Below are 26,241 nucleotides of genomic sequence, written 5' to 3'. Positions count from 1 at the left end.
ACTCAAACAATAACTATAGTTTTTAAATATGTTTAAGATTGATAAATGTTTAAGAACATCTTAAAAGCTAAGCTGAAAATATGTGAATAAAGCAGAAATAATCAGCAAAGTTACGATGACGCTTTCTTTAATCAACTTCGAATAACGATTTCGATTTTGTTGATCGAGTTATCAAAACTCCCTGTCTATTTTCATTTTCGCAGTGTAAAACTTCACTATGCTTATGTTAAAGAAACACACATGATGTTAGTAGCCTTTTTTGCGTTCGTGAAATTTGTTGCAGCATCTCAGCACAAAAGAAAACGAAAGAAATCTTTGTCAAGATTTGCTAACAATTGAAAACACCGACACGGATTTGAAAGTGCACGAGCTGCACTATGCAAATGAGCTAATTGTACGCGTGAGACTTTCCTTTCAAAAACTTTTGCAAACTCACCAAACAAGCAGAAACAATAAGAAACCATCAAAACAGGTTTTGGTTATGATTAACCGTTGTCTGAGAAACTCACAAATTAACTCGATACCAGAGGAGAGAGTTTTCTTGCTACATTCTCAAGTCAGAACAAACGCAAAAACGTACGCGTAAGCTTACAACTAGCGCGAGCAGATCTTATTATTCATTCCCAGCGCGAGATTGAAGTCTTGTTTTCTGCCCTGAAAAACCCACCTTTTCAGCTAGCTCAGAGCATAAAACTACATATAAGCGCCCTGGTTCGTATTCCCTGCCTTATTCCCTGCCATCGCTATGAAAAATACGCAAGATAATCTCTCAACTCTCACCATTTGATCACGCAACGTGACAACATCAACGCGAGAGCCCCTGACATGTGCGTGGATCCGCGCGGATATATGACGTCAAGATGGCGCAATTTGTTCTAAAAATAGCAAAATTGTCCCATATCATAGGTGCGCGTGGATCCCAAGACTTACGGTCTCCGTCCCCGATTATGGCTCCTGGGACCATACAATAGCTAAGAGGTGAGTGACCTTTATTTATCTGGCTTACTGATCGTCATGAAGAATGTTTCGTCGATCGCTTGATCCAAAGCGAAATCAATAGTTCGGCACTTCGAATAGCATATCGTTACGTCACTTGCACGTACTCACACTGATAGGATGGTCTGCCTGTGGTAAAGCTGGTGAATTATGGAATCGATAAAGTTTACCTGATAGGTACGGGGTGTATGGGGACATATAATGTACCAGGTCACGTTGCGCATAGGGGTCTGGGTCCCAGGCCATATGTTTATTTTTGCCCCTCGCCCGCAGGGTTTTGGCCCAGAGGCCATTTGCCTGTGGGTGGTACGCTGTGATGCAGAGGCGTGTAGCACCGAGGAGGTTCATGACGGAATGCCAAAGATCAGACTCGAATTGCTGTCCCTGGTCAGAGCTGATCGTCGTTAGAACACAAAAGCGTGAGATCCAAGCCGTTAGGAGGGCTGAAGCGCAGGACTCAGCGGTGGCATCAACCATTGGAATTGCCTCGGGCCAGTGGGTGTATCGGTCAATGCAAGTAAACAGGTAAGTGTAGCATTTGGATGGAGGTAAGGGCCGAACAATGTCCACATGAATACTATCGAAACGACAGTCGGGTGGGGTGAAGGCCTTCAGTGGGGATTTAACGCCGTTGCATTTTTGACTGCTCACAGTCATGGCAGGTACGGGTCCAGCAGGCAATATCTCGCTTCATATTGGGCCAGACATACCGTTCGGATATCAAACGACGAGAGGCCTTGATGCCAGGATGAGACAAAGAGTGCAGTTTGTCAAAGATAGCTCGATGCATCGCTGAAGGCACCAGAGGACGGGGACCATCTTGAGAGATATCACAAAGAAGAGTCCGCCCGGAGCGCAAAAGATGTACTTGTGCGAGCTGCAATGAGGCGGGGGAGGTGGAAAGCTTAAGGAGCTCCTCATCTTGGTCTTGGGCAGAAGCAAGGGTGTCAAGGTCTATTGGGGATTGTTCCAAGGCAAGGATGTTGCGTGACAGTGCATCAGCAACACGATTAGCTCGGCCATCGATATGGCGGATGTCTGTCGTAAACTCATACACAAAAGCCAGATGCCGGGCCTGTCGTGGTGATTGTCGTTCGGCACTGGAGTGAAGTGCAAAGGTAATAATATAAGAGGCTTGTGGTCAGTGTTGATATGGAAAACACGGCCCTCAACAAAATCTGGAAATGTCGGACAGCGAGATAAGTTCACGATCAAAGGCACTGTATTCCAGTTCTGCAGGGCTCACCTTCTTCGAAAAGAAGGAGATAGGTTTCCATTGTCCATTAATGAACTGTTCAAGCACTGCTCCAACAGCGAGGTTTAATGCATCTGTCGTGATGCAGGTGGCAGCATGCGGCTGAGGATGGACCAACAGCACAGCCTCCGACAAAGCCATTTTGGCTGCTTCGAATGCTTGCTGACAGGAGGCAGTCCATATGAAACTGTCATGCCCTTTGGCTTAAAAAATGCTGCCCAGACCTTCCAGCGGTTCATTGACGATGTTTGTCGTAAGTGTCAATGATAGAATTATTCGCAGCTCGCAAGGTGACGTCACCTTTCTTAAAACGATCTGAACGTCTAGCCGGAAAGACGCTAAGTGCAGCTGCCGCGTCAATTAAAAAATTCAGTATTCTTCTCATAAAGTCGAAGGAGGGGAGAGGTACCAGTCGCGTCGACTGGCGGTCGAGTTTCTCTGTAGCTGTTGAAACTTGCAGTGCTCACGGCATTTTAAAGCTTTCGCGCCAAATCGCTCATGTTACCAACAAATATCAAGTTGGGAGCGAGACAGTGGTTGTTCACGCACTGTTGAAGGCGACTGCAATATTTTCCAGATCTGGAGTTGATAAACTGGTGCTTGAGGACCTTAGACTTCCGCCATGTTGTCCGCCATGACGGCGAGCTCACTGAGGTTGGCATCTCTGTGCACCGCAAAGGCCGTGCGAACGGCGAGTGGAAGTTTCTGCAGGAAAAGCTCACGGAAAATCTCATCATTGCCAGCATCTGTGATTGTACCTCCGCGAAGCTTCAACATATGCCGTAAAAGTGGTGATGGCTTTCGATCACCAAGGTCTTTCACGTGTAGAAGCTGCTGTAAGCGTTGTCGTTTTGAAGGGCAGACACGGTTTTGTAATTCGGTTTTCAGTGCTGTGTAAAGAGCGTCTGGCGGTCGCAGAATAATGTCGCGTACTTCTGAGACATATTGGGCTGGGAGAACGCCAACCACATGACCAAACTTCGTCTTCTCCTGGGTGATATGTTGAGCTGCAAACTTAGCTTCAGCTTGTGCGAACCAAGGTTCGGGGTCAGACGCCCAGAAATCCGGTAATTTCAGCGAAACAGCACTAGCGACCGCGGTTGGTTGTGCCGGAATGGCAGCTTCGTCGGGCATGGTCGCTTCGGGGTCACCAATTTAGCGTTCTGAGTAGACGAACACTAATAAGAGTTAATCTTCTTTTATTCTGCTAACAACAGAACACTCGAACCACAACAGCTTGCTCAAAGGGCACGTGTTTACAATTGGGGGGAATTGCTAAACCCCCCTCTAAGAACTAAATGTCATGTGATAACGCAAGGATGTTATAGAAATGTCACGCAAGGAATGTTGAGGGTCACCACAAGCTAAATACCCTTCCGATCGCCAGTTTTACCTTTGGCATCTCGTTTATTCGGATCGCTTATTTGTATTGAGTAAATTCTACGTGCGGTAGGGCTCATGTGACGGTGGGTGACTTTGCAGGGATCCAAATGTAAATGTAAATGTTTTGCAGCGTTTTCGTCGAGGTCAAAAAGCTTGACTCCAATTTGCATGTATGGTGACCGTAACGCGATACTTCTGTTTTTGTCACGGAAAAAAAAAAAAAAAAAAAAAAAAAAACTCGACTTCCGTTCTGCTTTCGAGATACATTTGTTCATATATCAAGACAAATGGTTTGTTTCAGCATCAAATTGGAACAGCGAAGTAGAATTGACTTGAGTTTTTGTTTCGCTATAATTTTTTATCTTTTTTTTCCCTATAAAGGTCTACTGAGTGAAATTTTTGTAAAAGAAATATTAGTTTCCATAAAAGCAACCTATTTTTTTTCCTAGAAAGTACTTTTGCGTCTTTTCTAATTAAACAATAGTGTTTCTGTCGAGGAACTACCCTGTAACGGGAGTTTGACACGCCATGTGCAGTTCCTACAAACAAGTTTTTTCAGATATGCAGGCAGGGTGGCGGAGTGGCGTATGGCAGGAGGCAGCTTGGCGTTGTGGTCAGAGCGTCGGACTCGAAATCCAGCGGTCCCGGGTTCCAGTCACGCTCTGACCACTACCTAGATTAATTCCACGGTAGCCTCGAGCTCAAGTCGTCGGCAACGCTTGTAAATAGCCAACTGGTTTGCCTCCGGCCGGTTTGGATTCTTAACAATGTTATGTTCAATTTGAATCATTTGCTTCAGTTGTTTGCTGAGCCCCATTAGCCTTTGTGCTACAAACACTGCAGAGGGTAAATAAATAATTATAATAAGTAACTGTTATAAATAATAATCGACATCGGTAACTTTCAGACTCTTTGCTTTTTTCATGTAATTCAACGAGTTGAGAGGTTAAATCATCAAAGTTAATTTTTTTTAATATTTGGACCTGGTCGATCGAGTTCGGTTCGGTTTTATTTTTAAAAATCAGATCCCATCCGCGTCATATTATAAAACACGATCATTCTATAACGTCCTCTTCCACACAGTGCCCAACAGGGAAAGTGCATAATGGGATAAACCACATGAAAATGCCATTTTTTTCAACTTGTGGCGCATTATTGTTGCATTACAAGTCGAAAAGCGTTATTGCGCATATTATTATCTGTATTGCAAGTTGGAGCAAAATATCGTGCAACGTAGAAAAGAGTTCAACTCCGTGCATGACACCTGTTGCCGTAACTCGTAATACAGTTGAAAATACGCGCAATAACGCTTTTCAACTTGCAATGCAACAATAATTGGCAACAAATTGAAAAAAAAAAAAAAAAAAGCCCCATCACTTGGCTTTAAAGAATTTTCTTTGCAAATGTGTATTAAAGCTCCAAGAGTAAATAAATCATTGTTGCTGTTGTTGTCCAAGATCCTTCAGTTCATAGTTATTGTTTTTCATGTGGGTATTCTTTTCATCTTTGCTGTTTCGAGAATAGACCATTATTGGACTGGAACTAGCTTGCAACTGAGGCTGATACGAGGGCGCTTTACAAATGCAAAAGATTTTAATCTCTTTTTCATGATATTCCCCGCGCATGATCTTCTTTTGCAAGCTAGTTCCAGTCCAATAACAAGAATGCAAATATGGCGTATTTGCTCATAACAATGTTGTTGTTAAAACCAAGCTTTCTGAGATGGGTGACAAAAGATCTGTATGAAAATAAAGAAATCGGATGCACGTTAATTTTTTCAGACATCGCCCTCAACTTGACTAAACTAAGAGTGTATTATGACGGAAAAACAGGTCATTGTCATGTTGAAGGGATTTTCCCGAAATTCATAATGACCTTATAAGGAATGGTTATTGAATTCACTTTAAACCATTTTATATTTATATTTAGTAGACACGTAGAGCGTTAGCATGGTTTGGAAATGCATGAATCTTATTGTTTCTCCGGTTGTTGTTTATATCACAAGTAGCACTCGAGTTCTCGCGTAGCCTTTGAAAGGAAAAGTTATTCTTGATCACTTATGGCTGCGAAAACCCACCCTGAAATTGTAGGTTTAAGATAGTAATCTGTTAGCGTCTCTGCTTAGTAGGACTATTCGCCTTTGTTTTGTGTTAGCGATCAGCTCGGCTGCGCCTCAGTGTCTTTTAGCTCATAGAAAACTGGCTCTCTGGTCTGTTTAACAATTACATTATGAGCTAGGGATTTGCTAGGCCGCTCTGTGGGTTAGGCCAAAACAGGAAGACGGGTTGCTTTTGGTTTCTACATAGACTTTGATAGTGAATTTGAGAGTAATTTGCCCTTCGTCATCTACTACTTTGCCGATAGCAAAACTATTAGCCACCAACTATTAGCCGATAGTCAATTGACCGTCTTAACTCGCTTGCCCCGCCTCGTGAAATAATCGCTCACACACACTTGACCTGTTAGTCTAATTACCAAACTATTTCCTTGTTACGTATTACATTTGGCGGCACCAACATGTCAAATCAAGCTGTCATGATACCTCCAAATATTAGTGACAAATTAAAAGTTGAACACCCAACAGATATTAAAACAAAAAAATGTCTCATGCGTTATTTCTCTTATCCTCGCAGATTTTAGTTAAATCTCCAGCAGTGAGTCATAACATGCCAAATTTCGTTTGCCTTGGTGCGTGCCTGAGTAATTTATCGGCTGTCAACACAGTTTTCATCGCGACCAATTTCCTAAAATAAAATAGCATGATCATTTTAGGTTTCACTTTCTGGATTCTGTCGAGACTTCCTCGGCTTTACGCTGAAAGTCTAATTTTAAAGATAGAGAAACAAAATTCTTTTTTTGCGAATATCATATCAGAATACTTTTCTTGTTTTGCAGAGAGCCAAATAATAAGGTAACTCCGCTGTTGATTCAGTGATCTAATTTACCTGTCAACTGCCCGATATCAAAGAAAGTTTTCATTGATAATTCTAAACACACTGAGTCATACCAAGAGTAATCCCCTATTCAAACCTTGTTCCCAAGGTAATCCCTCAGAGGTTATTTTAATATGTTGTATCCAGTTCTCAGGCGGTTAAATTTACCACGCGTGTTGCGTAAATGTATCTTGGAGTATGACAATGCGTGTAAGGTTGGAAGTTCTGAAGCTGAAAGTGAACTAAAAAAAACTTGAGAGAGATTATTATTCCACGATCATGTGCCATCGTGTATCTCATTAGAAAATGAAAGTTGTCTCTAAGTTGTTTGAATTTTATTAAAGTTACAGACCCTCAAAATGATTACGATGTCGTCTTTGAACTCGAGTTCCCGTCAAGGCATTGATTAAATATCGCTCCATTACTTTTCATTTCAAGTATGCTTTAGTCCTAATACCGATCGAAAATGTCCGAGGCGTTCAATTCTGATGTTCCTTCCATTAAAACAGGGGCACGGAGTCCACTCTAACGAAGTCCTTATGTAGAACGATTTTGAAATGAACGCATGGAAATAAGAAGCTAGCAGATTGAAGAAATTTGGTGGATGTAACGTACACAAATAAACAGGGTCTGAATGGAGTTTAACTAACAGCTAACAAACGAGGCATTTTTTGACTCGCTGCTGGAAAGTGATGTCTCCAAAAACTTCTTACAGCTGAGAAATGGGCTGAAAATTCAACTGATAACTTAACTCAACTGATAAATGAGATTTCAGCAGCTCTAGCTCTCATCCAGACGACACTCAAGAACCGCTCCTGAGTTTAGGCTGGTCGAGTGAACGCGAATGCGCTAAACATGGCACTTGATGCAATAAAATTGCAAAGCTGAACTTTAATCTTGAAGCTGCTACTAAAAGCGACATATTACCTAATGTAGGTACTGAAGGAAACAAACGAAAAATCATTTAGAGGAAGTAACTTGGTCCCTAACGCTGTGAACAATTTCAAACCGCTTATTTCACTGTTATACACCGGGCATTGAAAGTTCTACTGCTTTCCTAATTAAACAAGGGGACCGTAAGCCACTTAACTTTGAAATGAATCATGAAACAGTGGCAATTTCAAGGCCAGCACTGAGTTCTTGATATGCAGAAAAAGAGGAGAACATTATTATAAATTGTAAAAGCTTTGTACGAATGGACACTCAAATTGCTCTCCCTACGTATACGGCCAGCTTTTATTAACTAAAGTAACCATGGCCCGGCGTTCTGACGGAGCTAACCGAAATCAATTTAATTACAGTTTGTATAGCTCACATGAAGTCTTCACTTGCCATGAAGATTGGTTTTACTTTTTAGACCCATAAATCGCAAGTGACTTTGTCACAAATGAAAAACAATTGCGGAGTAGTGTTTAATTCAAACATGCATGCGCTAAGTCTGTTTACCAAGAGCCAGAAACCACTGATTACGAATATATTTACGGTGCATTTTTCTTCGTCTTTGCCGCTTACGGTTTCAAGTAGTACATGGTTATCTTTACCTGTAAGTGGTATAAGTTTAGCAAATTTATCATGCTCTGTGATTTTCATTCTTGTGCGGTAGCCTTGGTCTATGAATTTCAGTTTTGTACCTGTGTCATCCATTTTAAAGGTGCTCAGTCACGGAATTTTGAGTTATTTTGGCCACATACAAAATTACCTTTAAATGGTAGGAAACCTGAAAATAACAGTTTAATAAGATAGAAAAATACCAATGAGATAATGATAAACCATAAAGGAACAAGGATGGCTAAGGATGGAGAAGGTGAACACGGATCACAAACGACGAATTTGTAAAATCGAGCCTAAACTTTTCAATATGCGCAAACCGCGTGACGGAGCTCCTTTAAATTTCAGTTTTGTACGTCTTATAAACGCACGGTGGTAAAGAATAAAACAGTCATGTACTCATTATAGAAATCCATGTCTTTATAAACCAGTGATGATTTTCCTGTCAGCCCATAAACACAATTTCCTGTGGTAAAGAGAGGCTGTCGTTCTCATATTCTTCCCACTGCGAGAAAGGAAAGTGGTGAGTACAACCTTGCGTGGTAGCTGATCAATGATTTTGATTAACCCTTACTAATAAAGTAAGAGGAACCGATCTACGCTTTTAACCTTGCAGCAGGGAACTTTATCTCAATAGCAAGAAAAGAAAATACTGTACTCGCTACTCATGTTTCAGTGCGAACAGTTTCTGACACAATACAGTTCAACTCCATTTCAATATCTGTAAAAAAGTTTTTTTATAACTTTAAGATATCAGTCTATATCCATCGGGTCTAGGCGACACTTCAGAAAAAAGGCATATAGATGCTTGAAGCCCGCTTTTTCAAACTCTCAGGGGAAACGAAAATTAGCTCGAAATAGTGGGATATCGACATAGCCGATAAAAATGACTGATAGGCAGATCCGAGGGAAATAGTTTTGAGTTCGAAATAACGATGAATTCAAGATAACCGAGTTTGTAGTGGCGGGTTCTAATTCTGTAACAGTAATAATTTGTTGTCTTCGGTTTAATCATCATTACGTTGAAAATCATGTACTGTGCCGAGAAGGGTTCCAGTCGAAAACAAAAGTTCGTGCTACAGCTAAAACAGCAGCATACATGGGCCATACGTTAGTTTTCCATCGAGCAATTCGAACGCCACCAAATTAGATCACACATGCGAAGTAAGTGCGTGAACGCACTGCTCTAATCTTTGATTACTACTAGTATATATTTTTTTCTTTCTTTCGCCAAAGGTTCAAAATTACACGCAAAGTACAAGCGGCTAAAGTTTAAAACTCTAAGATTTAAAGTCAATGCCCAAGACTATTGCGGCGGACAACCGTGCAAAGTTTTCGAATCGGTCACTGTAAAACGTAGACTGCAGACTGCAGACTGCACACCGGGGGTAAAATGTAGACTGAGGGTAAAATGCAGACTGCAGACTGCAGACCAGGGGTAAAATGCAGACTGAGGGTAAAATAAAATATTAATAATAAAAAAACGAGTCATAAGGATAAAAAAAAAGTGTTCGTACCCGTAAAATGTCACGTCAGGACTCACGAAACACACAAAGGCCTCACTCAGTAAAGTCACGTGGTCCTCAAGTCACGAAATGTTATAATTTCTCGTGTTTGGATAGCCGACTGTCACCTTTCAGCACAAACCTCTTGATATATTAGAGTCGAGTACAAAGATTGAGTGTCTTTCACAAACTTTAGCTTGTTTAGCTAGCCCTGTTGCTGTGCTGTCGTGTTTTGCTTGCCTTGTGTTCCGAACAATGCCAAGTCCATTTGAAGCAACTAAGACACGCGGTAGTTTGAACGTTATTAAGACTTTGTCGATGAGTACAGGATGAAGGAAATGCGCTGCAAGAGTTGGTCGGTCTCAGACCTAATCGCGTAAACAAAATTCAAAACAAGGGTAAGATGCACAGAATTACAATTAATTCGGGCCCTTGTGGGAAACCTGGTTCAAAATGGGGAGTTCAAGAACTCGAGGTTGATAATATAATGTTTATTTAAGGCTAGGAAACGCCTTTTACGGGTACGCGTACGAACACTCCCAAGTCTTCATTTGATCCGGATTTGATCCTCGTGTTTTTTTATTATTAATATTTTATTTTACCCCCAGCCTGCGTTTCACCCCTGCTCTGCAGTCTGCAGTCTGCGTTTTGCACTGCCCGGTTTTCTAATCCTGAAATTTGATACTATACATATCATCTTTGTCAGGTCGTGGAACGAAATCTATCACCTGACGTTCGCAGTGATCGAATAACTTAATTCTGTCTTCAAAGGAGACATCAACTAATGATAATAACGAGAAAAGTGAAGAGAGAAGTCTTTTCGGCTGATTCCAGGGTTATGGTGATTTTGGGAAATCATTTCACATTTCAGGACGAAAGGTCACGTACTGCTTTTCTGTGTCAACTACAACTAAGTTATCACTTCAATATTGATTGACTCAAAAGAATTTTGCCAATTCAAAACATGATTTACTAGAACTAAAACAATTAAATTAATTTTTTGGAAACCTTGCGGGATGCACCTTTTTTGTAAGGTTTCATAACTCATACTGGCTTCGTATTCTATGTGTAGCGTTACTGATACCTTGGAGTCACTGGAATTCCTTAGCACTTCTTAATCGACATATCATAGTTTGGATCGGCTAAGTTCTTTTTATTTCCTTGAATTTTAAAATTAATTCCTAATTAATTAAGAACACTCGGATCGCCGATCAATTAGTGTTTTGAAGACCTTGAGCGACTGCCGGTTATTTAGCCACAGCAATTTTATTTAACTTTTGTTTCTTAGCTTGTTGGTTTATTAAATAAAATCGCAGAAAACGCCAAGCTTGCTTTTTGAATAATTTTTGTAGTTACTATTTATCCATCAATGCTATAAAATCGATTATAATCGTTTCTACGCATTTTAAAAAGATTTTGTAAGTTTATACCCTTTGAAATTTTTTTCCCGTTACTCGGTTTCTCGTTACTTCGTCACCCCTGTTTAGTAACATCCGTCCGTTTCTACGTTTTCCGGCAATCAATCACTGTTAACCAAAAATGCCTAGTTTATAAATTTCAATGTAACCTGTGTGATGCAGGGTATGTTGGTTACACTCGCGACCACCTCCACGGTCACGTTGATGGACACAAACAAAAATCTTCGTCGATTGGTATACATTACTTGCAATTAGGCGAACATTATTCGAAAGGACCTACTTGTCTTTCAGAACAGTTTCACGTGCTTGCTAAATGCTCGAACAAATTTGATTGCCTAATTAATAATTTTTAGAGACTGCAAACTATCAAAATCAAATCTTCGCACGAATTTATTCACTTTACTTTGAGAATGGTGTCACGATGACAACGAAACGTCGGCTCTTGACCTTAATATGCGCTTGTTTATGTTTTCCTAAAATAGTTTCTGACTGCAAACCTTTTAGATTGTCTTTATCCATTTCTAAACAAAGTCAACATTTCCCATAGCTACAATTATTTAGATGCGTCAAGAAGGGATCGTTTAGTTTTAATTTATTGAAAGCTGCGGAATTGTTATATAAGACATTTTCTCAAGGTTATCGAAGCCAACAGCGAAAACTTCAAATTTGTTTCCACTTTAACTCTCTTTTATCCTGACAGAAGCGTTTGACATGGACAACACAGCAGAAATTATACAAGCCATCTTTGTCGGCCTCATAGTCGCTGACTTTCTTCTCAACACCAATCGAGTTCTTAAGAGCATCGAAATATGCAGGGAATGCTTGGTCATCTGGAAAGACAAAGCGGGCATCAAAGACGATAAATTAGCCAAATTATTGTTCAAGGGGATTTACTCGAAAATGTTGAACGCTTATAGTTTCATTAATGACACCACAAATGCCATAGAATACGCAGAAAAATGTCTCCAGATATGCCGTGAAAGTGGAGAAAGACCTGATAAATTCGAATGTAAGATCAGCTTTAAACTAGCGAAAATGTATCTCCGTCAATGTAAATACGTACAAGCGAGAGACGTCTTTGAAAAAACGCTTCTAGTCAGTACAGAAATCGGTGAGAGAATATGGGAAGCCTCCTGTTACGAAAACCTCGGAGCTGTGTATCAATTAGTTGGTGAATACAACAAAGCTAAGGAACATCTTGAGAAATCACTGGCGATCAACAAAGAAATTGGTGACAGAAATGGAGAAGCCTCCTGTTACGGAAGCCTCGGAGCTGTGTATCAATTAGTTGGTGAATACAACAAGGCTAAAGAATATCTCGAGAAATCACTTGCGATCAACAAAGATATTGGTGACAGAAATGCAGAAGCCCGCTGTTACGGAAACCTCGGAGCTGTCTATCAATTAGTTGGTGAATACAGTAAGGCTAAAGGACATCTAGAGAAATCACTTGCGATGCAAAAAGAAATTGGTGACAGAAATGGAGAAGCTTCCTCCTATGCACACCTTGGAGCGGTGTATCATTCAGTTGGCGAATATGACAAGGCTGGAGACCACGTCCAGAAATCACTCGCAATTAACAAAGAAATTGGCAACAGAAATGTAGAAGCCTCCTGTTACGGAAACCTTGGAACTTTGTATCACTCGGTTGGCGAATACGAGAAGGCCAGAGAACATATTGAAAAATCACTTGCAATCCAAAAAGAAATTGGTGACCGAAGAGAAGCCGCTTCATGTTATGGAAAACTTGGAACTGTGTATCAATCAGTAGGCGAATATGACAAGGCTAGAGAACTTCTTGAGAAATCACTTGCAATCCGAAAAGAAATTAGAGACAGAAATGGAGAAGCTGCCTGCTACCAAAGCCTTGGAGACGTGTATCGATCACTCGCCAAATATGACAAGGCTAGAGAACACCTAGAGAATTCACTTGCGATCCAAAAAGAAATTGGTGACAGAAGAGGAGAAGCCACTTGTTACGCAATCCTTGGAGATGTGTATAAATCAGTTGACGAATATGCCAAGGCTAGACAAAACCTCGAGAAGTCACTTGCTATTGATAAGAAAATTGGTGACAGAGCTGGAGAAGCCTCTTGTTACGGAAACCTTGGAATGGTGTATAACTCAATAAGCGAATATCACAAGGCTAAAACACATTTAAGGAAGTCATTTGCAATCTTCAAAGAAATTGGTGACAGAGTAGGGGAAGCTTTCTGCAACGCAAACCTTGGTGTTTTTTATCACTCAGTCCATGAATATAGCAAGGCTAGAGAACATCTCGAGAAATCGCTTGCTTTCAACAAAGAAATTGGTGACAAACCTGAAGAAGCCTCCTGCTACAGAAACCTTGGAGCTGTGTATCGATCGGTCGGCGAATACAGCAAGGCTAGAGAACATCTTGAGAAATCACTTGGAATCGCAAAAAAAATTGGTAGTAAAAGAGGAGAAGCCTTCTGTTATGGAGACCTTGGAGCTGTCTATCAATCAGTTGGTGATTACGACAAGGCTAGTGAACATCTCAAGAAGTCGCTTGCGATCCGGAAAGAGATTGGTGACCGAAATGGAGAAGCCTGCTGTTACGGAAGCCTTGGAGTTATGTATCAAACTGTTGGCGAATATGAAAAGGCTAGAGAACATATTCAAAAATCGCTTGTTATCAAGATAGAAATTGGTAACAGAAACGGAGAAGCCACCTGTTACGAAAACCTTGCAGCTGTGTATGAATCAGTTGGCGAGTATAAGAAGGCGAAAGAACATCTCGAGAAATCACTCGCAATGGTGAAAGAAATTGGTGACAGAAAAGGAGAAGCCTCCTGCTACCAAAATCTTGGAGCTGTGTGTCATTCAGTCGGCGAATATAGCATGGCCAGAGAACATCTGGAGAAATCGCTTGCGATCAGTAAAGAAATTGGTAACAGAAAAGAAGAAGCCTCCTGTTACGTCAAGTTTGCTGCGGTGTATCAATCAGTTGGCGAATATTACAAGGCTATAAAACATCTTGAGACTTCACTTGCTATCAACAAAGAAATTGGGGACAGAAAAGGAGAATGCGAGTGCTATGGAAACCTTGGAACTGTGTTTGAATCAGTTGGCAAATATGACGAGGCTAGAGAACATCTTGAGAAATCACTTGCGATCTTCAAAGAGATCGGTGACAGGAGAGGGGAAGCCTCCTGTTACGGAATGCTTGGAGCAGTATATCAGTCAGTTGGTGAATATGACAAAGCTGAAATTTTTTTCAAGAAACTATTGGCGATTACGAGAAAAATTTGCGACAGACCTGGAGAAGCTTTTTCTTGCCAACGACTTGGAGCTTTCTATTTTTCTGTTGGTAAATATGATGAGGCTAATCAATATAATCAAGAAGGATTTGTCATCACAAGAGAAATTGGAGCCAGACGAGAGGAAGCCTTTCTCCACGGAGTCCAAGGAGCTGTCTTTTCATCAATTGGTGACTTTATCAAGGGTGAAGAACATCTCAAGGCAGCACTTGCAATCAGTAAAGAAATTGGAGACCGAGGTGGAGAAGCACAACTTTGTTTAGACTTAGGAAATGTGCTATTGAACCATGGTGAGTGTGCTCGGGCTGAAGAATATATTAAGAATGCGCTTGCAATAAGCGAGGATATTGGACATGTTAAGACCCAGTTTCGATCGCTGCAGTCTCTGGCATACGAACGAATGCAAGCAAGAAAGATCCAGGAGTCTATTACGTACTTTCTTGCCGGTATTGAAAAATGCGAGGAAATGCGCGGCTCCCTACGAGACAACGATGAATTCAAATTATCGTTTTCAGATCACTATATCTGTTCCTACCAGGATCTCTGCTCATTGCTTTGTGAAACCGGAAATTCCAGTGCAGCTCTGTATGTTTCAGAGCTGAGGAAGGCCAGGGCTTTAGCAGATTTGATGTCAGCTCAGTACTCTCTCAAGAATCAAGTCACCGCTAATCCAAAAACATGGGCTGATATTGAAAGCGTCATGGACAAAGAACCTAATTCTTCTTGTCTATATATCTGTTATTCTCTGGACAGCATATACTTATGGGTTCTTAAAGCAAGTGGAATCAAGCATTTCCGAAAGATCAAAGGAAATGAAATTATTGCTCAAGAAGGATTTTGCGGCACTTTGGCTGACTTATTTGCAAGCGAAAGTTTTAGAAGTCTTGGCATTGTACCGGAAGTACTATGCGAAGACCGATCTTTAAATGTCATATAAGAGAAATGCAATTCATGCGAGGATGAAAACCATGAAGCTTTACGAATTGGAAATGAAAGTGAAGATAACAAAGGACCCAAAATGAATCTTCCTCTGTGTTACAAACTAATCTTCGATCCTGTGGCCGACTTGCTTGAGGGTCCTGAAATCATCATTGTTCCTGATCGTTCTTTATACAACATTCCATTTGTCGCGTTACCTAATGAAAGTGGAGAGGTCTTATTAGAGACTTTCAAGATCCGTGTCGCTCCTTCTTTAACAACTCTCAGGCTCATCCATGACAGTCCAGCAGAATATCACAGTCAGACCGGTGTACTGATAGTCGGAAATCCTGAAGTTGGCAAGGTTCTTTTCAAAGGATGTCTCACGGTCATTTCGCGTTTGCCTTATGCAGAAGAGGAAGCGAAGATGGTAGGAAAAAAACTGGGTGTAGAACCTTTACTAGGAAAGCAGGCCACTAAGCAGGCAGTACTTCAAGCCATGAATTCAGTGGGTCTGATACACTTTGCTGCTCACGATGATGCAGAGAGAGGCGAAATTGCTCTTGCACCGTCTTTTCCCAAGAAGAAACCTCGTGAAGAAGACTACTTATTGACAATGTCCGACATTTCTAAAGTTCATCTTCGAGCTAAACTGGTAGTCCTAAGCTGCTGCCACAGTGCACGAGGTCGGATTAAAGCCGAGGGAGCAGTCGGAATTGCTCGAGCATTCTTAGGCTCTGGTGCACGCTCAGTGTTGGTGTCACTGTGGGCCATAGAAGACAGCACAACAGAGCAGTTAATGAGTCATTTCTACGATCACCTTGTTCGCGGGGAAAGCGCTAGTGACTGTCTTCACCGGGCCATGAAATGGATGAGATGTAACGGCTACTGTGACGTGAAGCAGTGGGCGCCTTTTGTACTGATTGGCGATAACGTGACATTTGATTTTGGAAAGTAAGGTATGGATTCCTTGAAAGATTGGCTTCCTTTTTTTCAACTAAAGGTCCTTAGGAATTGTTCAATATTTTGACGAGAAGTTTTTGATCAAGCTGAATGATTTCAAAAAGATAAGATTGTTTGATTATTTTCCAAATATGTATAAATGTGATTTCAATGAGGGGTATACGCATACAGGATTTAAGGCTTACTTTTTCTCGAGTACTGTAGCCATCTACTAATTGGAATCAGTAGTGCCCTTGACAAAGAATTCGAAAATGCCAATTAACCTTTATGGATTACGAACTTTGTTGAGCATTGAAGGAAAGACCATTACTGGAAGACTATCTTAAAAAATTCCCCTATCTGCACTTTAGGATACAGATGATTAGAACCAATCTTAATTTTTCTTAGAAATACAACAACCTGGCTCGTCTTGAGCATCGAGTGACACTATCCATGTACAATCTGAGAGATAGCGGCCATAATATCGTACAGAATTCTTATAATAATGACACGTTCTGCCTAATTCTTCTTCTACGTCACCTCCTATATAGTCATTTTATTACCCTCGGACTTACAAGATATTGATGTGTTAATTGTATGTCCATGATTTTTGATGGGCATACAATAAATTATGGACATACAATAGGTGTAGCCAGAAGTCAACTTTTTGACATAATTCTTTTTTTTTTTAAGTTTTCTTCATCGAATTGGAGAAATGAACTAATTTGTACATTTCAGAAGCATTCTGGCTCGATTTTGTATTAATTGAAGTTACTTTTTGATTTTTTTTAAAAAAATAGCGAGATCCAAGAGTCAAATGAGGTCATTTAACATCATATGAAGTCATAAACAGCCAGAATGGTATCATCTGGTGGAGCAAGCTTATGGCCATCTAATCAATGTAAATTTAGTTCGCTGTGCGTCAACAGAAAGAAAACAAACGGGAGGGTTTCCATCTATCTCCCTTGTGCCACGGTGGGGGTATGAGTTAGCGTGTACGTCCGAGGGTTAAGCACACTCTTAACCCCTTACATTTTATTAGCATATTATGATTATTGCCACTGTAAGACATTTTTAATTTAGCTAGTATTCCCTATGTTATTGACACTAAATAAATTGATTACTTCCTTTATTATTATTAAATTACGTAACCTAAAAGTAAATGCTTTTGCTTATCTACACCTGTGGTGTAGATTTATCTGCCGGCGGGATAGTTAGTGATGGTAATTGGACCGAGTGGAGCACAATTCAGGGAGAAATCGCGCGAGTAATTTTAAAATCGGACGAGCGGAATTAAAAATGTCTTTTGAGAATTTCTTTTGAGCAAAAACGTCTGTAGCGCCTTTCATAAGTTTTGAAAGCTGTAGGATATATTGCGAAGGAAGCCATTAAAGCGCGCGTAATTGACGTGCGAATCACGTGGGTATCCAATTACAGGTATCCAATTACAAAAAGTTCAAATTCGTCGCGCGGAGAACCATTCACGATCAAGAATTTTGTTATAGATACGATTAAATATGTAATAACACTAAGGTCGATTTTTTATAAAACGATTAACTAAATTTCGGAGAATCTAATCTATACATAATTGTTTGATACTGACTAAGTTGACAAAGCACAAGCCTGCTTACTTTTTGCATACTTTATGCATACACGTGCTTATTTTGATCGAGCTTAGTTAACTCCTAGGTGAAACGTGAATAAACAAAGTGTTGTTGTTGATATTGTTTATACATTTTTTCGTCTTTCAGCTGTTTTTCGTGGACAGACTGATCATCAGAGACAAGAGAAAAGGGTAAAAAAAGCAAAACTTCAAGCAACAGAGCCAGTGCTGTGTTGTAAAAAGCAACATAACACGACAATAATATACACAAGGAACTCAGTTTCGATAATGATGTAGCCACTATCTGCAAGAAGGTGAACAATCAGACAGAGTTCAATGTTATGTTAAGACTGCATAAACTTCCCTAAACTTATTTCCGGTAAAACTATATTGAAACTCTACAAGACCGTCATCTTACCATAATTTTACGATATGATAGCAACCCCTAAAGAGTAGCTTTCTTGTATATTTTATTGGCTGAAATATCACCAAAATTCGCTTCTGCATGAAAACGAGGCTTGTTTTCAAAAGTCATATTAAAAATATTAAGCTGGATCAAAAATAGTCTTCACACATATAAATACAACAAGAAAGAACACAAATCATTTTTTAAGAACCAAATTTCAATTTACCTCTTTAAAAGCGATGATACAGTAAGTTATGGATTACTTCAAATGTTGCAATGCATTATGGGGAAATTCAAGATGGCGACCTTCATGGCAGGTAAGTACGTTTGACTTGTTCACTGATTTCGATAATCTTTAAGTAGAGATCTGATTAGAAATCAACAATATATACAAAATATTAGCTGTATAACTAAACAATAAGCATTTTTATGACGATATAGTGATATTTTGAACGTCAAATTATATAAAACTTACAGTCCTTCGAGATCTACATGGGCTTAACAGCCCAGCACTGTGTTGCCTTAATCATTAATTTTCATCGTTTGTAAGTCGGTATGTGTTTAAAACTCAATAAAAGTTATAACAAGTAGCTACACAACTAAACAATCAGCATTTTGATGGTTGTCTTGTGATAATTTGAACCACAAATTACATAAAATATTGCTGTCGCTCAGTCTTTGTATATATCACCACACTTTGATGCACCGTGTTAATGAATTCTGAATCCAACTGCCTTTCAAACATTTTAAAACGTGTAACAATTTTTGCTAGAAAAAAATAACAATATTAAATTGACTGTCCTTACTTTACCTCTTTTTGAACATTTAAGGAGCAAAACGAAAAACTCTAGAAATTAGCAATGCAGAAGATAACAAGCGACAACGAAAACGAAACGAGTGCTTAATTCACTGTAGTGACGAAAACGGAGAGTTGTCTTCTTTAAAAGACATTGAGTCATGGAAATCGCTACTGAATGCTGCGGTTATTCGTAACCACGAAGAGGTTCTCGATATCGCGAAAACGTATCTTTACGATGAAAAGGGATTTACAAAAGTTGTCTCACTCTGGTTTCAAAGTTGAAGAACAAGGTGGCACAAGTAGCCGCAGATCTTCAGTCCGACAAACCGTGACCACGCAAAGTAGAGTCTATGAGCGAATTTGTGTATTTTGCGAGAAGACCAAATACCTCAGGGGAACCAAAACTAGAGAGGCACTGGTCCAATGTATCGACCTGCGTGCTGATAACACGATCAGGAGAGCAGCTGTGGGTAGAAACGATCCACGAATACTGGCTATTGTCACTAGGGAACTTGTCACGGCAGAAGCGTGCTATCACAAGTCTTGTTATCGTGACTACACCCGAAACATTCAAGAGGCTGTTAGCAGTGATACAAAAGAGGAAGATAAGTGTTTTCAATATACTAATGCAGAATCACAAGCCTATAAAATGCTGTTTACCTACATCAAAACCCGATGGTTGTTAGAATGGCTGAGCTGTATACCTTATTTACATCCTTTTTTAAATCTCAAGGAGACATGGAAATCAAAGAATCTACGAGAACCCATTTCAGAAGGAAACTTGAAGGGGAGTTTAGAGGCACACTGGATTTTGAAGATCTTTCTGGCAACAAGCGAATTTTTGTTATTCCGCATAGTCTTTCCCGACTGGATTTAGCCCAACTTGTTATGGAGAAGTCTGAAACTACTTGTCCTTTAAATAGTAACAAGGAAATATCGAAGACCGCCCTCCATCTCAGAAAAGCTATCCAGGATCAAGAAATAAAGGCATCATGGCCACCCCAACCTTGCGAACTATCTGAAAATGCCGTGACCATTCCAGATGACCTCAAAGAGTTTTTGTTCACTATGTTAACTGGAAGCACTGGATTTCCGGGTTTGCAATCTTTTTCTCAAAAAGTTCAACGCCTCATAACCTCGTTTGGACAGGACTTGGTATTTGGTGTGAGTGGTGGACGACAGAAGCCTCCTGAAGCACGTCCTGCTTCCTTACGCTGTAAAATCTCTTACTAACAACGTTGAACTAATTCAAATTTTAAATCACTGTGGCCACGGAATTGCCTACTCCCAACTTGGCAGCAAGTTGGCAGCAACTTCATGCAACGAAGTTCCCCTCCCCCACAACATCCGTCCATTCATCAGTACCACTCTAGCCTGGGATAATATTGATCGTCTCGAGGAGACCTTGTCTGGTGAAGGCACGTCCCACCGAATCAATGGAATTGCAGTTCAAGCTAATCATTTTGGTCTCCAACCTCCATCAGCTTCAGAACCAATCATTGTGAAATCGGAAAGGAGAAGTATCGAGTCCGTGGATGATGAAACTGTACCTATCTATAATGCCGGCGAGCGCTGTAGGCCCCATACTAGAGGATATGTGGAGTTCAAGTTAAATCAAATCATGGAATGTGCATGGAGAAAGAACTTGCTATGTGTTTTAGTACGCATTCATGCAAGTCAGAAGCAATCTGTTCCTGGTTGGACTGGTTTCAATATTTTGGTGCGTAACAACCAAGAAGTTGCCAAGGATAACGTGGGCTATCTTCTAACAATCAATGCCCCAGCGACGACCATGTCAGCTGTGTACCAAGTCCTCATCAAGTCCCTACAGATTAAGGAAACTTTAAACCTCCAAAGCATAGTTGTCGTGTTTGATCAGGCACTGCATGCTAAAGCTACTGAGATAAGGTGGAAACACAGGGGACAGTTTAATGACCTTGTGTTGAGAATGGGTGTGTTCCATACCATTTGCACTTTCTTGTCAGTGATCGGAAAGCGTTTCCAAGATGCTGGTTTACGAGACGTAATAGTCGAGTCTGGAGTAATTGCTGAAGGATCTGTGGCTGGTGTTCTAGAAGGCCGTACATATAATCGCGCCGTACGATTTCACAAGCTCATGTATGAAGCTCTTAACAGGCTAGCAGGGATGGGAGTTAACTCTTGGATTGAGGAACATCATAAAGAGAAGAAGCCTACTGTTGATGCGTTTTTAAAGGACTGAAAGCGCTCTGTGATAGCACATCTGAACAAGAATTCAAAGACACAGTGGAGAGTCCCTCATTTGAAGAAGTATCGCAACTGTTCTGCTTGTATACGAGCTATCTCCGACATGATAATGGGAAGCTATCGAAGTTCTGGATGTCTTATGTTGACATGGTGGAAATATTACTTGGTCTGTTAAGAGGATATCGGGAGGGAGATTGGGATCTTCACCTTTCATATATCAGTGAAATTGTCCCGTGGTGTTTCGCATATGATAACCTTAACTACGCCAGGTACCTTTCAGCACATCTGCATGAAATGTCACATCTACCAGCAGAGCATCCGGACACCCTGGAATACTTGCGATCCGGAGGATTTTCTATTCAGATTGGCGAAGACAACCCTTTTGGGAGAATACCCGTTGATCAGACGTGCGAGGAGACTGTCAACAAAGACACTCAAACGTCAGGAGGAACTAAAGGTTTCAGTCTAAGGCCTAATATAGTAAGCACATTCTACCTGGTCGCTGAATACCGGAGCACCTTCCTGAGGCAACTCAAAGATATATTGCACATCAGTAGTTCTTGTTCCCAACACAACAATCTACAACCAACAAGAATACAAAGAGATGAAGCTGATGTTCAATCCATATTGTCAATTCTTTAAAACACTTGGCTCAACCCATTCAGCCCTGACCTTCAAGACCTCGTCTGTCTTTCCACAGGAAAAGTTGCCACTCCTGATGTAGAGCACGACTTGCTACAAGCTAAAGATAAAGGAGAGGAAGCCTACAAAGCATTCCGAGAGCAACGACTTCAGTCTAATCCACCCAAAGTCAAGTTCTATGATTCAATCACGAAAGCTAAGCTGAAGACTTTTACTCACTTGAACAAGAAGGTATCAGTTAAAGCTGATAACAACCAAGAAGTGATCATCAAGGCCGACAGAAGACTGTTTGCTCAAATGATTGTTATCGCAGAGAGCAGAGACTTACAGATGAGAGAAGTGTTATCCCATCCTCTCGGACCACTCCCTTGGTCATTAGCTACCGCAGATGGCTTGATGCGTAAGACGAACAAAGCGTCCTTGGTTAAAGAACTGTATAAAAATGTCGAAACAGCAGATGCCATTCCCCAACCCTCAGCATGTGTGATAGATGGGATGGCTCTTGTCCAGTGTTTGAAAGGTGATAAGAAGACATTTGCGGCAGTTGCTGAAACTCTTCTTTGCAGAGTTCTAAACGTAGGTGGAACAAGTGACAGGATTGATGTCGTCTTCGATGATTACAGAGAGGAATCCATAAAGAACGCCGAAAGAGAGAACAGGGGTGACGGTTTAGGAAGCGAATACCGCAATATTCAAGCCGAACACAAGGTTAAACAGTGGAGAAGATTCCTGTGTAGCTCAAAGAACAAACAAGCTTTCATAGTGTTTGTAACCAGCGAGTGGAAAAAAGAAAGGTACACAGAGAAGCTATCAGGAAAGACTCTGGTCGACACGTGTGGCGAAACATGTTATCAGTTATCGTCTGGAATAATGCAACCTATCAGTGAGCTCGAATCAACCAAAGAGGAGGCTGACATCCGAATCCTCTTACATGCTGCCCATGCAGCTAAATCGAGATTTGCTTCGGTCGTCATAGTATCAGAAGACACTGATGTGTTGGTACTTCTTTTGGCCTTCAAGAGCTTTATTCCTTCTCCAGTATTCATTAAAAGTGGTTCACAGACCAGAATCAAGTACATCGATATCTCAAGAGTAGTTGAGGGGGTTGGAGCAAGTGTATGCAGATCACTGCCGGGCTTTCATGCCTTCACAGGGTGCGACACTGTTAGTGCTTTGTCGGACGGGGAAAGGTTGCAGGTTATCGAATTGTAAAGCAAAATGCTGAATTTCAAGAGATGTTCCAGCATTTGGGTATGTTCTGGAATATGTCTGATCACCTGTACCATAGTCTTCAGAAATTTACATGTGCCATGTACTGCAGCAACCCTGGGACAAGCGACATCAATGAGCTGCGATATCGACTGTTCTGTTTAAAGAGAGGAGACGTTGATTCCAACCAGCTACCACCCTGCAATGATACGCTGCACAAACACTCGCTACGAGCAAACTACCAGGCTGCTGTCTGGAGACGAAGTTTACAAAGATGCCCAGCCATCCCATCACCAGTGGGATTTGGCTGGTGTAGTGAAGACGACAAGCTGGTCGTAGACTGGATGGGTGGTCAGCCAGCTCCGCAAGCTGTTCTAGAACTACTATTTTGCCAGTGCAGTAGGTCCTGCAAACTTCCGTCGTGCTCCTATATTGTCAATGGGCTGAAATGTACTGATATGTGCCGGCTTCAAGATTGCACAAACAGACCAGATGATGACGGCGATGTTTTATCCGTTGACGACAATGACGATGAAGAAAGCGAAAGGTAAGAATCTCATAACCATAGGAAAAATATGAAATAACTTTCCTTATACATATTCTTACATTCGTAAGGTTTAGTTTCGAGCAATGTACTATTTTTAATGTATCGAGTAACTGTTTGTGGTTGTCATGGCAACCGCTAGATGCTTTAAAATAACTTACCTGTTATTTTTGTCTGAAATTAAACATGAGTCTTTGTTTACATTTAAGTGAAAATGATGCTTGACTGACGCGAAAAGGACAAGTCTTCAATGTGTTTGGTACTGGTATGGCTTCAGAATGGATGATATCAGGACAAAGAAGATTCGTTAAAGGAGCTCTTTAAAACTCATTAGCTGAATAGTTAATCCAAGCCAGTGCTAGAGTGATCTACACATGATTGAACTTTTTGAAAACGTATATTGCAGTTGTTATTTTTTAAAATTAGGAAGTGAAAAGCCTTATTTTCAGTGACTTTTATTTGAGTTGTGGACTCATTGACCATTTCCGTCTCCATGGCAACGAGACAACCTTAAAAAAAATTCCTTCTTTTGTAATTGAATCAATGTCCTATTCTGCTAGGCCTAAAATGTATAAAATGTTGTTTGAAGAGAATTGTACAATGGACATCGCTCAGAATCTGAAGCTGTTAACCGGATCCGTGGTCATTAGGCAGTTTCGATGACGTCATTTTATCACATGTTTAGAGCAAGAAAGCTACTGATAGAACCTTGCTATCATACCTTAAAATAGACTTCAGTTATTGCAGATTGAGAAAATACGTGATAGCACTCGTCCCTCCACATGGTCCAAAAAAAACATTTTTGGGGGTCTCGGCCCATGGACTATTATAGGCATGTCTTCTAACATTCTTATCATTAATTTGTATTTTGCAGCTTTTTTTAATTATTTAACTCGAAGATATTAGCTTTATAAATGTAGCCACTCTTAAATTCGACTTTAAATAAAGTTTATGTATGTATATGTTTACACAATAGAAATTTGGTCCCTTTTTTGCCTGGGATAAATACTTCTCTATTTGAAAGTTTTGTTTAGCTTTTATTGCTAAAGCCAAAGCCAGTGTACAATGATTTTGTTATAGAATAACGTTACAAATTGTACGCAGTGAAGGAAGTGCTGACACTTCATGTGACACTGCTGCGATTTTCTTGGATATGCTCGCAGCTATATGATGAAGATGTTGTATTATGATATTCACTACAAAATATGCAAAAGTTATTCGAATGAGTAAAGGATTCAAATGATTAGTTTAAACGAGAAAGAACTGGGAACTTAAGAAAGTTTTGGTGAAAAGATTTACAAATGACAGCCGAAACACTCTATAGGATCGTTGCTGCCGGGAAACGAGTAACGCTAAAAAAAGGCTGAACTGATAAACTTAGCACTTAAGTTTTTTACTTAATATTTGGGTATTGTCATTTCATGCATCGATAAGTGACTTAGATCGATTTTGAGAAAGTCATTGCAATCTATCGATAAAAGCAAAATTGATTCGTGACTTCCCCATTTGACTTGCCCATGGAGTACAATTTCAGCTGAAACTATTTATTCGAAGTTTCCTATTAAGTCTTCCAGTGATTTCAGAAGAGTGACCAAGCTCAAGGCTAAAATACCAGTTAATTTATTGTTTTGGCTCGAATTAAATGCGCTACTAGTTTACATTGCAAATTATTTTCCCAAGAACGTGTGCTGATATTATTCATCTAGAGTTTGCCTCTGGAAAGATTTTAATTGCTGGTGCTTGTTCAGGGAGACAGAACTATACCACAACATGGTATGGAAGAATGAGTAGCATATGTATATAAATGTACGAAAATTACCTGGCGAAATGGCGAAATGTACGTTCATTCGAGCTTGGTGTATCTCAACGTGGCTTTTCTTGCTCTTGTAAAGAATTGGTAGAGTTTTTAAAAATACGTAAGTTTTTTTTTCAGATACTTTAGTGTAAAATCTTTGATGCTGAAACTTCAAGAGACTTAACTATGCTTTGCTCTGTGCATTTGAAAATACTGCATTTGCACTTGTCCTTAATTAATTTTGATTATCGTCTTCTTTGCAGAACCACAGATATCGAGCATTCTTGGCCTTGAAGTCAGTTTGTTAGGTTGTGGTATAATATAATCCCACAATTGTTAGGTCTGTTTAATAAAAGCACGACGAAGTAGACTGGTTAAAACAGCAACGTTTTACACGATTGCAGTTCTTCTTTCGCATTAAACATGTGCTGAACACTACTGATTTTCAATTTTCTCCTTATTTATTGTCTTGTGACGTTAGGATAATCATAGAATGGCAAAGCCTGGAATAAAAAAAAAAATGCAACCTTCGAGTCAACTTTCAGTCATTTTTACTTAACAAATAAAGAAGCCTCGACTGTGCTCTGTTTTGTTGTAACGCACGCAGGAAGCAGTAGAGCACGAAAGAAGTGTAGGGGAAAACACGAGACGTAGTCGAGTGTTTTTCCCTACTTCTTGAGTGCTTTACTGCTTCCTTAAGTGCTTTACAACAGAACAGAACACAGTCGAGGCTTCTTTATTTGTTTTATGATAAAGAATCCGATAATTTCCCCACGCATTTGGCTGAATTTTCAAACCAAACTTTATTTTCCAAACGAGCAAAAGCGGCGTCAGCCGT

At 40.3% G+C, this 26,241-nt stretch overlaps 5 protein-coding genes across 7 annotated transcripts; 4 read left to right on the top strand and 1 right to left on the bottom strand.

Moving 5' to 3' along the window:
• Nucleotides 1-2,860: 2,860 nt before the first annotated feature.
• LOC149096498 (uncharacterized) lies at nucleotides 2,861-3,385 on the bottom strand. Its single transcript, XM_089280906.1, has one exon. The coding sequence runs from the start codon at nucleotides 3,383-3,385 to the stop codon at nucleotides 2,861-2,863; it is 525 nt and encodes a 174-aa protein (XP_089137032.1).
• Nucleotides 3,386-8,583: 5,198 nt separating this feature from the next.
• Nucleotides 8,584-25,936, top strand: LOC110063384 (tetratricopeptide repeat protein 28-like). Of its 3 annotated transcripts, XR_016204430.1 has the most exons (4): nucleotides 8,584-8,638; nucleotides 11,739-16,196; nucleotides 17,931-18,096; nucleotides 25,667-25,936. XR_016204430.1 is itself a non-coding variant. In XM_089280650.1 (3 exons), exon 2 carries the CDS (start codon nucleotides 15,338-15,340, stop codon nucleotides 16,193-16,195), a length of 858 nt encoding a protein of 285 aa, XP_089136776.1. In that variant the 5' UTR covers nucleotides 8,584-8,638; nucleotides 11,739-15,337; the 3' UTR covers nucleotide 16,196; nucleotides 17,931-18,344. The 3 variants fall into 3 exon arrangements, 2 of the variants coding, with proteins under 2 accessions (XP_089136776.1, XP_089136777.1); XM_089280650.1 differs by lacking the exon at nucleotides 25,667-25,936 and having other exon boundaries at nucleotides 17,931-18,344; XM_089280651.1 differs by lacking the exons at nucleotides 17,931-18,096; nucleotides 25,667-25,936 and having other exon boundaries at nucleotides 11,739-15,365.
• On the top strand, nucleotides 21,194-21,862 carry LOC149096497 (uncharacterized). The gene has a single exon (XM_089280745.1). It carries the CDS (start codon nucleotides 21,346-21,348, stop codon nucleotides 21,853-21,855), a length of 510 nt encoding a protein of 169 aa, XP_089136871.1. The 5' UTR covers nucleotides 21,194-21,345; the 3' UTR covers nucleotides 21,856-21,862.
• On the top strand, nucleotides 21,862-23,067 carry LOC149096496 (uncharacterized). The gene has a single exon (XM_089280719.1). The coding sequence runs from the start codon at nucleotides 22,153-22,155 to the stop codon at nucleotides 23,065-23,067; it is 915 nt and encodes a 304-aa protein (XP_089136845.1). The 5' UTR covers nucleotides 21,862-22,152.
• LOC149096495 (uncharacterized) lies at nucleotides 23,091-25,936 on the top strand. Its single transcript, XM_089280699.1, has 2 exons — nucleotides 23,091-23,611; nucleotides 23,818-25,936. Exons 1-2 carry the CDS (start codon nucleotides 23,091-23,093, stop codon nucleotides 23,831-23,833), a joined length of 537 nt encoding a protein of 178 aa, XP_089136825.1. The 3' UTR covers nucleotides 23,834-25,936.
• Nucleotides 25,937-26,241: the final 305 nt, after the last annotated feature.

This window comes from Orbicella faveolata, unplaced genomic scaffold (assembly GCF_042242905.1).
Source record: "Orbicella faveolata isolate gen_17 unplaced genomic scaffold, um_ofav_v1 contig_48, whole genome shotgun sequence".
NCBI classification, from domain to species: domain Eukaryota; kingdom Metazoa; phylum Cnidaria; class Anthozoa; order Scleractinia; family Merulinidae; genus Orbicella; species Orbicella faveolata.
This window is presented reverse-complemented; position numbering and strand designations above follow the sequence as displayed.